General features: G+C 37.8%; 1 protein-coding gene across 1 annotated transcript in view; it reads left to right on the forward strand.

Moving 5' to 3' along the window:
• Positions 1-11,488, forward strand: part of kcnq1.2 (potassium voltage-gated channel, KQT-like subfamily, member 1.2) — a 230,990-nt gene that overhangs the window by 23,505 nt on the left and 195,997 nt on the right. Inside the window, exons 3-6 of the mRNA XM_015051688.1 lie at positions 3,573-3,663; positions 10,341-10,467; positions 10,639-10,717; positions 10,805-10,901. Of these exons, the coding sequence (XP_014907174.1) occupies positions 3,573-3,663; positions 10,341-10,467; positions 10,639-10,717; positions 10,805-10,901 (394 nt within the window). The remainder of the gene's footprint in view (positions 1-3,572; positions 3,664-10,340; positions 10,468-10,638; positions 10,718-10,804; positions 10,902-11,488) is intronic.

Below are 11,488 nucleotides of genomic sequence, written 5' to 3' on the forward strand. Positions count from 1 at the left end.
GCGGGGGGGGTGTGTGTGTGTGTGTGTGTGTGTGTGTGTGTGTGTGTGTGTGTGTGTGTGTGTGTGTGTGTGTGTGTGTGTGTGTGTGTGTGTGTGAGAGAGGAGAGAGAGGGGGAATCCTCCTTCTCCAAGTCTTCCTCTTTATCACTTCAGTTTGCGTTAACCTCGCATGGCATGAAATTGTGGAAAGGGAAAGTAATCTGTCAAGCAAAGCATATCTTCTGCTTCCTGACTGGATCATCTGAGGATCCAGATCCAGGGATTCGTTTCTCTTCCAGGAGAAAAGAAAAACTCAGTGGCTTGTGGAGTCTATCTGTAACCTGATATTTGCTGCATTGTGTTCCTCACTCTCTGACATTTAAACAAAATATTTCACTTCTTAGGTAACTTAGGGTTAAACTGGAGTAATTTTTTTTTTTTTATCATTTTCCTTCAAATTCAGAATTCCTTCATCCTACTTTGAATTCTCTTCTAAACTGTATGACTGGAATCAAACCTTTTGGGGTTTTTCCTCACCATCTGCTGCTGGAGTTTTGGCCCATTCCTCCTGACGGAAATGGTGTCACAGAGTCGGATTTGTTAGACCGCTTTGCTCGTACAAAACTCTTCTCACAAGAGCAGTATTTCGCGTGGGACTGAGATCAGGCCTTTCCAAAAAACAGTGTCTCCGTTTCCTTAAGCCGCTTTGTAACTAATCTGGCGGCACTCTTTGGGTCGTTATCCCCTTGGAAGAACCATTTGTGTCCAGACTAGCTTTCTGACTGCTGCTGCGTTAATACTTACGCATAACGTTCTTTCCATGTAACGCCATCAGTCGTGTGAAGTGCAGTGAAATGACCCCGTGCCCCCGGGCTTGCAGTTGTTTCCCTTGATTGTTTTTTGCCAAACGGTTTAATTTTAGTTGCATCGCAGCAGAAGACGACGCCTGGTAAAATCAAGACCCTCCTCTCGGCGTTGATTTGCAAACACTTATTTGGCTGTTTGCTTTTGGAGGAGAGGCTTCGAGGCCTTTCAGCCCATGCTGTCCACCATTTCACTGCAGATAATGAATTTCTCACTGGCTTCGGCTTCAGCTGGGCGTAGTGTCTCTGGGATCAGTGACAAATTATCCCAGCTTTCTTTAAGGACCTTGAATTATAAAGGTCACTAAGGTTGATAGAAGATCAGCAGTTTTACTGCAAATATTTTGTCTGATTTCATTTGCTTTTTTTTTTTTTTTGCCTGATGTCACAGTAGTGAATTTGAAGTGTTCCTCAGATTCTCTCAAATGTTGTGAATTAACCCACTGTCAGCTGGGCAACCAAACTTGTCTAAAAGTTTATAAAATTATAAGAATCTCTTGTCATTATTTTGGTAATTGGGCCACTTTTCATTGCCTAAAACACTAAAACTTTCAGTCAGACTTAATTTCGGAGATTGGGCGGTGGGGATACCTATGTTTCTTTGCAGTCTATGTAGATATCAGATTTTAGCTATTTGCATTATCATGACTAGGGCAGGAAAAGTGAAAACTCTTACTTAACCTTCCTGACATGTGACATGGAGTCCTTGCAGCTCACAGAGTTGTAATGCATCCTGTGACGTGTGTGTGTGTGTTTCAAAGTGACTCTCATCTTCATAATGGTGCATGCAAATACTGCCAGTCATGTTAGTGAGAGGCTTTTAAAAAAGGTTTCAAGGATTATCCCCCTTCGCGTAGTGAAAATGCTCCTAACTGGGATTACTGTTAATCCTTGCTGTGCCAAGAAAGTTGTGTTAAGAAAGTTGAAACGCGGGCAGCCGAGAGCTTCTGTGGAAACCGTGAAATCGGTTCAACGAGTTGCAATATAGCAGGTAGGAACCTAAAAACACACCTGTGCTATGTCCTTTTCTCTAAAATGTGGTGATAAATGACTTCAGATACAGTTTTGCCATTTGTATTTGTAATTTTTGCCATTTTGAAAGCAAACCATTTCAAAATATTCACATTTTTTTCACTTTTATTTTGCATACATAAGAGTTCCAAAGAAAATCACTGTGCCTCAGTTTTCCGCTGATCATCTTTGTACTATTTTTGGAATTTTTGATATTTTTCAACAGACTTTCCAGCCATCCTAATCAGAAGGCTTTCATCCAAACGCCTCATGTTGCACCTGCAAAGTAACTAACTGTGTAGTGAATGCCTGCCAATTAAGCGTGAGCAAAAATAACAAATAAAAATAGAAAGTGTTAGCCGTTAACTTTCTCCACCCTAGAGTGCACAGAATGTTACGGCCTTCATCTCAATAAACACGCACTATAAAAAACAGAGTGAAAGTGGCTCATCGACTGAACTCAAGCTTAGTCGATGAGCCGCGTAACATTTTGGCCCACGTTACGTACAATTTCAGGTGCACAAACATGCGTGTCAAGACGAGACGCAACGGTGACCACAGCTTTAGCTGGAAGATTGTGAGCAGCACATTTTTCGTAAAGGAGGCTGTTTTTATTACAAAAACGACTGAAAACATTTTCTTTGGAGTAAATAACTGCTTGTAGGAATAGATTTCAGACATACGTGCCATCATCCTGCTAAATAGATCAGTAGACTTTTAAGAAGTTAGTGAATCAAGATTCTGCACACCTTGACATGCACTGTTGTGATCACTCTCCACAACAATCTGCAATGAATGCATTCACCAAAAAAACCTTCAGCCGTGACTTTATTCCGCTTTTTGCTTTCTGTTTTCCTTAACTAGTTTCTCCGGTCTTCCTCCTCTCCACCTTCCTCTTGCATGCTCTTCTTCTTCTTCCATCCTCAGTTAGGTGAGCCGGCCGTGTATGTTTAGCTCAGGAGGCCGTATTTGTAGACGATGTATGTACACTGACAGATGGAGCGTCTCGTCGGAATGTTTCACCGTTGCTAGGAGATGTGGAAACACCCTGTCAGCTAATGATACGGGCCGGTCGGTGAAAACAAAGCGAAACTGAGACAAAGCACCTCAAACTTCCAACTGCTGAAGGATTTATTCTGTCTTTTGGTTGGAGGCATTTTGCTTAAATTCATACCTTACACTGCCAGGAGTTTATAACAGTATGACAGTTTCCATTCTTTGGTTTTTCACATTATCCCATCTGGATTCCCTTTTTTTTTTTTTTTTTTTTTTTAACATTTGGTTGCTAGTTTCTGCAAAGGTGCATCATGAACTTCAATCTGAATTCACACCAAAAAAGTTATACTTATCCTTACAAGCTAAACTCCAGGCAGCTAACATGTCTGCAGACCACACACATCCTGGTGCAAATACTCATGGCAAATCTGAAGATTTGCCATGAGTATTTGCACTAATTCCACCTTCTCTTCCTCTTTACTAAAAACTTCAAATACACAAATATTTACAAACTCCCCCCCAAAAAAACTTTTTATTTTCCAACAAGTCTTTTTGTTCATTTATATTTAAAATGTCTTCATGGACAGTAAAGTGGAACTGAAGTCCTGCTGTTTGTGCGTGCAAAGCTGGTGAATAAAGCTGATTTTGAGTCTGAAATGTTAACATTTTGTGCATCTTAAACTTTGGTGCAGAGTAATAATCGGTTTCTCTGTCTCCCTGCAGCTTCCTCATGGTCTTGGTGTGTCTTATCTTCAGTGTTCTGTCCACAATAGAACAATATGCAGACTTTGCTACAGGAACGCTCTTTTGGATGGTGAGTATTTTTTATATAGATCTTTATTTAGAACAACACATGGAGTTTAAGTAATTTCATAATGTCATGTTAATCACAAAGAGAAATTTCTGTTCATTTTAGGTCTTAGATTTCTTCAGAAGCAACACTTAATTTGCTTCTGAAGAAATTCTTAATTATTAATGGGATTAATAATGTATCTTTGAATTGGAAGAATAATCTTATATGTTTGTTCCTTTAAATTTGCCCAAAGTGACAAACGGTGCCCTGCAGACCTTATCAGATTTTTTTTATCAATCTGAGGAAAGTGGAACAAAGTAATAACGGCCTACTTGTGTCATTCTGACAGAGGAAAAGGGGTACATTTGTGCCAAAACCTCAGAAATGTTTTAATTAATCTGAAAAATTTTCTAGACAATTTTTTGGAAGTTTCTGAGTTTCAAAAGTCAAAAATTTTCTATAAAGAAAACTCAGAAATTTTGGGATTAATCTCAGAGAATTTGTAGAAAAAGCTTTTGACTTCGTGAGACTCAGAAAAATAATTTCTACTTTTGTCCCTCTAAATTAATAGTCTTCTGTTGTACAGACATTCAAAAAACATGAAAAATAGATACAAATGTGAAATTTTCTGCTTTTCAAGCTCAGAATTTTTCAGATTTTTTTCTACATTTCTGAAATTAATCTAAAAATTTCAGAGTTTTTTGGTGTAAATTTACTACTTTTTTTTTCTATCTACAATGCCCTAATACGCCATCATAGCAAAGTGGGTGATGGTTAAAACATTTATAGACTTAAGTTTGTGGAGGTCTTAGTTTTGATCCATTCAATGAATCGGAAAAACAGCTCAACTAAATTCAAATTGGCTAATTAAAAAACTCTGACATCTCCAGTTGGAATATGTGAATTTTACTAAAAGTTCCTAACTCTAAGTTGATGATACTTTTAATATGTTTTCTGTTTTGGTTAGAAAAATGTAACTGCTTTTAATCTAATTCACTAAATGACATTTTAACATCTGAAAAGAAGCTGAACATACTCTGTGCTGGTTTCACCAAGGCTCAAAACAGAAGATTTGAGCCACAAACTAAATAAAACTCAGTCTAAGTTTCTGTTCACTTACGTATATAAACTGAGTCAATAGTAGTTGTATTGGTGAACAGTATATTTGCTGTGCAACGAATTTTAAAACAAGTCAGGGGGCAACAGAAATAGGAGCTTGCCATGCAGTACCCATTTTTCGCCACAGGATGGAGATGTAAGATTTTAGTTTGAGAAGATTGACCCTGCCGGCCATCTTGATCCTTCTAAAGATATTACTAAACTTAGGAGACTAATGACTTTTAGCTAACACAAACAATCTGACACACACTGCTTACACTGCACTTACCCAAAGCTCTTAATAGTTGCATGTCTTTTAAGGCTTTCATGGTCACACTCATATAGAACCACTTGGCTCCGCACAGACTGCGCCTGCTGATACTCGCTGGGTTAGATTGACTTCTTTGTGGCTTATTTGTCTATTAAGGCCCGCTAAGTGATGCAATAAATCGAGGCCTTACAACAGGTTGAGAGAAATTATGGCCGCTGTTTGGAAACCCTACAAAGAGCTTGCATCATCCGTCTCCTGCCAGCACAGAGGGAATATATAAATACACACGTAGCTCCTGAATGCATGCACACAGTGCGCACACGCATACAAAAGCTGCACAAACACACACGTAGTACCTCCAGCCAGAGCCCAGAGAGGACACCGTGTTCTGTAAACTTTTGGTCAGTGCACTTTAATGACCTACTATCACACTTTTCTTTATTTCTTTTTTTTTTTCTTGTTTGATTTGGTCTCCCCTAAACTGTCAGGTTTGAACTTTTTCTGCAGAAAGATCGCCCGATGAATGCAAAGTTTGCACACCTGACTGCATGTTTATGTTTGCAGGATTGTAAATAATTGGAATAGGTTTAATATCAGTGGTAAAATAAGATATTATCTGCTTTTTCAATTTTTGTCTTTTATTACTCTGTGCAGTTTGTGTCGGTATGTTTTTAGGGGCTGGTGTGTCCTGATGGAGAACGCTGGTGGTAGTAACTAAACTTAGAAAGTTCAGGGTCAGCTCACATCGCTGAATCACAGGCTGCTTGTTTTGGACGGCACAGAGGACATTAGTCCTTGAGGATATTTGGCCTTCGGGGCAGCTGCCAAAGTCAAGCAAGTCAGGCTGGGCAGCGCAACACCCACACACACACACACACACACGCACACACACACACACACACACACAAACGCGCGCGCGCGCGCAGTCACACAAACTTCCAATGCATTATCTTGTTTGCCTTTCTCTTCTGCACTTATATTTGTTAAAAAAATAAAATAAAAAAAAATAAAATAAAATACACGGGTTCAGGTTCTGCTGACTTTTGCAACCTTTTCACTTTGTTTGAAATAGCAGCTTAAATAAGCATAAATGCTGGTAATTAGATTATGTTGCCACATATTGTTGTAAACCTTCGGCAAGACGAGAAGTGAGTGGTTTTTAGAGGGATTAGTGGTGTTTTAAAAAGGAGTAAAGACTATGTCTTTAGGTCAAATTCACACATATATGTTAAAAATAATTAAAAGTAAGTAGATTTTTAATTTTAAGCTGACTAAAGTTGAGATTTGTGAAAAATCTAAAAAGATAAATGTAACTTTTATTGCTGAAGCTAAATTTTGCAGTTAAATTTTTGCTAACATTTTTTTTTGTTTTTTTTTTTTATTATTATTTATTTGCACAATTTTTTACCTTTTTGTTCTCTGACATGTATCTATCTTTAAATTAAATTTAAATTAGATTTGTATGGTGCAGCACTTCGTTCAGCCCCGCCATTTGCCTTAATGGTCTTTATAAATATAATAATATATATTTTTTGGTATTCAAAACTAATTCCAGTTGATTACCGTTATTTATACATGTTAAAAAGTAATTATTTTGTATTAAAATCACAATGATTGGTGCCCTGAATAATGCATTCATGCATGCTTTAAATTCATATGTGCTTTTATTTATTTTGACAGGACCTTTTGCTGAAAATCTTCCTGTTTTCCGCGTGTTTTAAACGTGACATCTTGCAGATTTCTATTTTTCTTAGTCAGTGGCCAATAAGCTGAAGAAGAACCATATTGGTCTTGCTATATTTATGCCGAGTGAACAGGATGGTAACAAAGGTAAACTAAATCTCCAAAGCTCATGGTTGAAGAATTGCAGCAAAGAGAGGCATCTTGAGATCAATAAGTCTAAAAATCTAATGAAAGCATGCCTGAGGAAAATCTTCTCTCTCTGCATTACCATTAAAAAAATTTAATTGTGTGCTGTATGCTGTCTAATGTAGGCCTACTGAACTGTTTGGTCAGATGAGATTCAGGTTATGCAGCAAACAGTCATGTTGGTTTGGCTTAAAAACAAAGTGACATGCTTAACATCGACTTATGGCTCCTGTCGAGTTTGATTTATTTCGTTTTCTCAAAAGCCCCTTGTACTTTGGTGCAATGCTTTTTGTCATAAGTTCTTTGAAATCTGAAATGAAAATAAAAGTCTCAACAGAAAGCTAAATGTGGGCCATTACTCCGTTTTCAGCAGGAAATTGGTCCAAAATGTCGGCTATCATTGTGAAACGTAATAGGGAAGATTGAGGGTTGTCCAGTCGACACAGGGGAGCTGTTTTTACTGAAGAATTGCAAAATAAAATATATATATATTTTTTTTAAATTTGTTTAGTTTTGGGGGGGGGGAAATCCATCATTTCTTGATGTTTTTTCCCATTATTTTATGATTTTGCTCAAGTGTGAAATTTTTCTGCTGTGATACAAATTATTTTAAGGCTTTAGTCTTTACTAGAGACACCAGCTGCAGAAACTCAGACATGATTTTATGAGTCTAATATTTTATTTTTTGTTTTTCAGTAAAATAATGCTCATTGTTAATGTGTCATAATGAACAAAACTGTTCAAAACCATTTAAAGCTGACCTAACGGGAACGTTGAAATTCAGATAGAAAAACTTGTCAGCCTAATCATTCAGGTCAAATTATTTCCTAGTAAAATAAGAGAAAATTTTCAAAGTAAATCTGTTTTTAAACAGTGTGGCATTTAAATGATTTAGATAAATCCTCATTAGGTTTGGAAGCATTAACAGGAAGCTGATCACGCTGAAGTTTATTACCTTTTAGGAAACGCACGGCGTCATCGTGCAGCCCAGGTGGCTTTCTGTGTGCAATGTGTGTGCATGCGTGTGTGTGCGTGTTTTCGTGTGTGTTTTCTCCTCTCTCCAGTGAGACACTATGCAGTCTAATCACATTTTCACATGATGCTCTTCTGATGTGCTTCGTCCTCCGTCCTGGCTTGATGAGATTACGGTCTCACAATCAGGCAGCTGTTTCCAGTAAACATAGTTGCCGGTTTCAGCTACAACCCCCCCAACATCTGGGTGACCCATTTTATGGAATTATTATGACTAATCTCTTCAAATTTCCCAAATTCATGTGTACCTTTTGACTTTTGGATTTCATCCATCTGTCATAAAGCTGAATAGGTTTGTGTTTTTATTTTATTTTTATTGTTTTTTTAGTGTGTGTGTATTTGAGTGTGTGGGGTTGTGCTTTAGCTACTGTCTCACGATGAAGCTATCCTACTTTATCACCAATAGGGAGCGCATCGTTATCAAAAATTAATATACTGTTGAAGATTACTTTGAATTCACACCCCATTTTGATAATTTATCACATTACAATCACAGGTTTCAACATACTGTTTTTTTTTCTAGAATTTAATGTGAAAACAAAAGTAGTGGATGATTGTAAAATGGGAGGTGAATGAGGCATTGTTTTCAAACTTTTTGCAAATAAAGCTAAAAAAATTGGTGACTTTGCATTTACGTTCAACCCCCTTTACATTAACATTGCTAAGTAAAATCTACTACACCTTATTTTCTCGAGACGTAACCCAATTGGTACATTAGATAATTTTGAAGAGCGTAGATTTGTAAGCGATAACCTCCAAACTTTAAACCTGTTAAGGCACTGCCTTTCACCTAAACTGACGTAACAAGCAAGAAAATCTGTTTTCTGAGAGGAAAACAGCACGAATGTGGAAGACGTTAATCTGATCAGATGAGACCACACATCCTTAAAAAGTCTTAAATTCATAAAAAAAAGTAAGTTGGTCTTTAATTTGTTAATCACAGGTCTTAAATCTTTATATTCTATGTGTATATACAGTCCACCACAGGATAACATAAACAGTTCTCAGATTTATATTTGTAGAAAAAAGTTTGACAACCATTAATTATCACATTGCAGAGTTGCATCAATACTTTAGCAAGGTTAGGCCAACCAGGAATCTTTTGTTCCCCGACCGAAACGTAAGACTTCTCCTCCAAGAGGAAGACTTTTGATGGACAGGCCATTGTTTTGCAGCCCGGTGCCGCTGTGTTATTGCAGCAGGGCTGTCGGTATTACATTTCATACGAGGGGTGGTCAGGGAGCGGGCAGCCCAGGCAAGTGCAGTCAATAAGGAGGCCACCCACGTGGCCAATGGCTCCAGCAGGCACTATGGCGGCTAAATATTATGGAAAGACAGTGTCTAGGAAAACGATCTCCACCAGATACTGTTATTTAAGTCAGAAACCCTCCAATAATGTTAAAAGATCAGCCCAATAGTAAGTACAAACACAAAATCTTACAGACTATTTTTGGTCTAGTTTCTAGTGCAAATATCTTGGCACACTTGACAAAAGACGAAACTAACTTACAAGTAACTTCAGCAAGAAATCAGAGCTAATACTGATTTTTAAAAAGTCAATATTTTGACTAATCTAGTGTCAGATTATTTCACTTATAACTACTGCAGTACTATTCCCATCAGTATTAATGAATTAACTTAAAACTAGCTTCTATATCTTGCTGAAACGTTTCCTATAGATTAGTTTTGACTTAGTTCAAGTGCACACTGCAAAAACATAAAATCTTAAGTATTTTTGGTTTATTTTCCAGTGCAAATATCTTAGTACTCTTGAAATAAGGCAAAACTATCTCAAAAGTAACTTTCCAGCAAGATATAGATGATTATTTTAAGAATTCCTTAATATTGTCGAAAAAGAACTCATTCTGCTGGCAGATAAATTATTTTATAACATGGTGGAAAATGTCTTGTTATAAGTGAAATAATCTGCCAGCGGAACTGGTGCATTTTCATCAATATTAAGGAATTATTTACTTAAAACAAGCATCTCAAAGTTACTTTGAAGCTATTTTTGTCGTATTTCAAGTTTCCTGAGATATTTGCACTAGAAACTAGACCAGAAACACTTAGTAAAATCTTGTGTTTTGGCAGTGTAATACTAAGACAACAGACTGCACAAAAATACTGGGTAAGATTTTGGTGTTTTTGCATCGTATTCACTTCTTTTGTCAGTTAAATCCTATATAAACACCTTCTTCTTCTTCTTCTTCTTCACACACCTGTCGCTGCTCCCTTCATATCTCATTGTAAATCTTGGTGATAATAATAATAGTAGCTTTAAATTAGCGTCAATGCTTGGCGCCGTTATTGCCGTTTTCAGGACAGACGTGCCGTCTGCGTCTGCATCCCATCGTCCTTTGTGTACGTTTTGCTGTTTTGTCTCTGAGCCTGTGGATTGAGGTAACCCTTTCTGCATTGTGCTCCACAGGAGATCGTGCTGGTTTTGTTCTTTGGCACCGAGTATGTGGTCCGGTTGTGGTCGGCCGGCTGCCGCAGCAAATATGCGGGCATCAAGGGACGCCTCCGCTTTGTCAGGAAGCCCATATCAATCATAGGTGCACCTGGCCTTTCTCTTTTGTTCTCATTAAGTCGCAATGAAAAGTGGTTTTTATACGTAAATCACCTATTGGATGATTCCAGTGCTAATTTAATTTTTTTGTGCCTCTCGCCATTTTATTAAATCTCAAAGTTGAATTTTTGCTTGTTTTCCCGTTTCTTTCTCACAGATTTAATAGTTGTGATTGCCTCCATCATCGTGCTCGGCGTGGGGTCAAACGGGCAGGTGTTCGCCACGTCCGCCATCAGGTACCGTAACGGTTTTTAGAAGCTGATTCACCGAGTGACGCGGACTCGGATGAATGTGACCGACAAGGTGGCCCTGTGTTGTTCCAGGGGCATCCGCTTCCTGCAGATCCTGCGCATGCTGCATGTGGATCGACAAGGAGGGACGTGGAGGCTGCTGGGATCCGTCGTTTTTATTCATCGACAGGTGGGTGAAGGAGAAAAGTCTGAAAACTGTCACATTTACAGTTTCTGGCAAATGTATTCAGACCCTTGAACTTTTACCAATTTGTAGATATTTCATTGTAATTGTGTGATGTATCAACTTAGGTAGCATATAATGATTACAATCTCTTACCAATTAAAATCTGAACACTGTGGTGTGTAAAGGTGCAGAAAAAATATTCTATAGTGTATTATTCTATTCTGCTGCTCACATAAAATCTACTATCACAACTAATTGTGTAATAAGAAAAAGCCAGGCGGCTAAGCTAACGTAGCACTGCTAATTTAAGTGTTTTATGCTCAAACCTATTTTTGTTTAAATATAAACTGATGGATTCTGATGCAGTATAGAGACTTACAGACTCATTTTAAAGACATGCTCTATTTGTTTGCACTGTTTTTCCTCTGGTCAGTCACATCATTTACACAGAATCTCTAGACAAGTGGTTCTTAACCTTTTGTGAGGTACCGAACCCACCAGTTTCATATGCGCATTTTCTTTAGTAAAAATACCGTATTTTTCACTGAACTAGAGTCTAGTTGGGGCACCCCAAGATCACTAAGTCTTCT

This window comes from Poecilia latipinna, unplaced genomic scaffold (genome assembly GCF_001443285.1).
Source record: "Poecilia latipinna isolate Pla-1442-1.1 unplaced genomic scaffold, P_latipinna-1.0 Scaffold1061, whole genome shotgun sequence".
Lineage (NCBI taxonomy): Eukaryota > Metazoa > Chordata > Actinopteri > Cyprinodontiformes > Poeciliidae > Poecilia > Poecilia latipinna.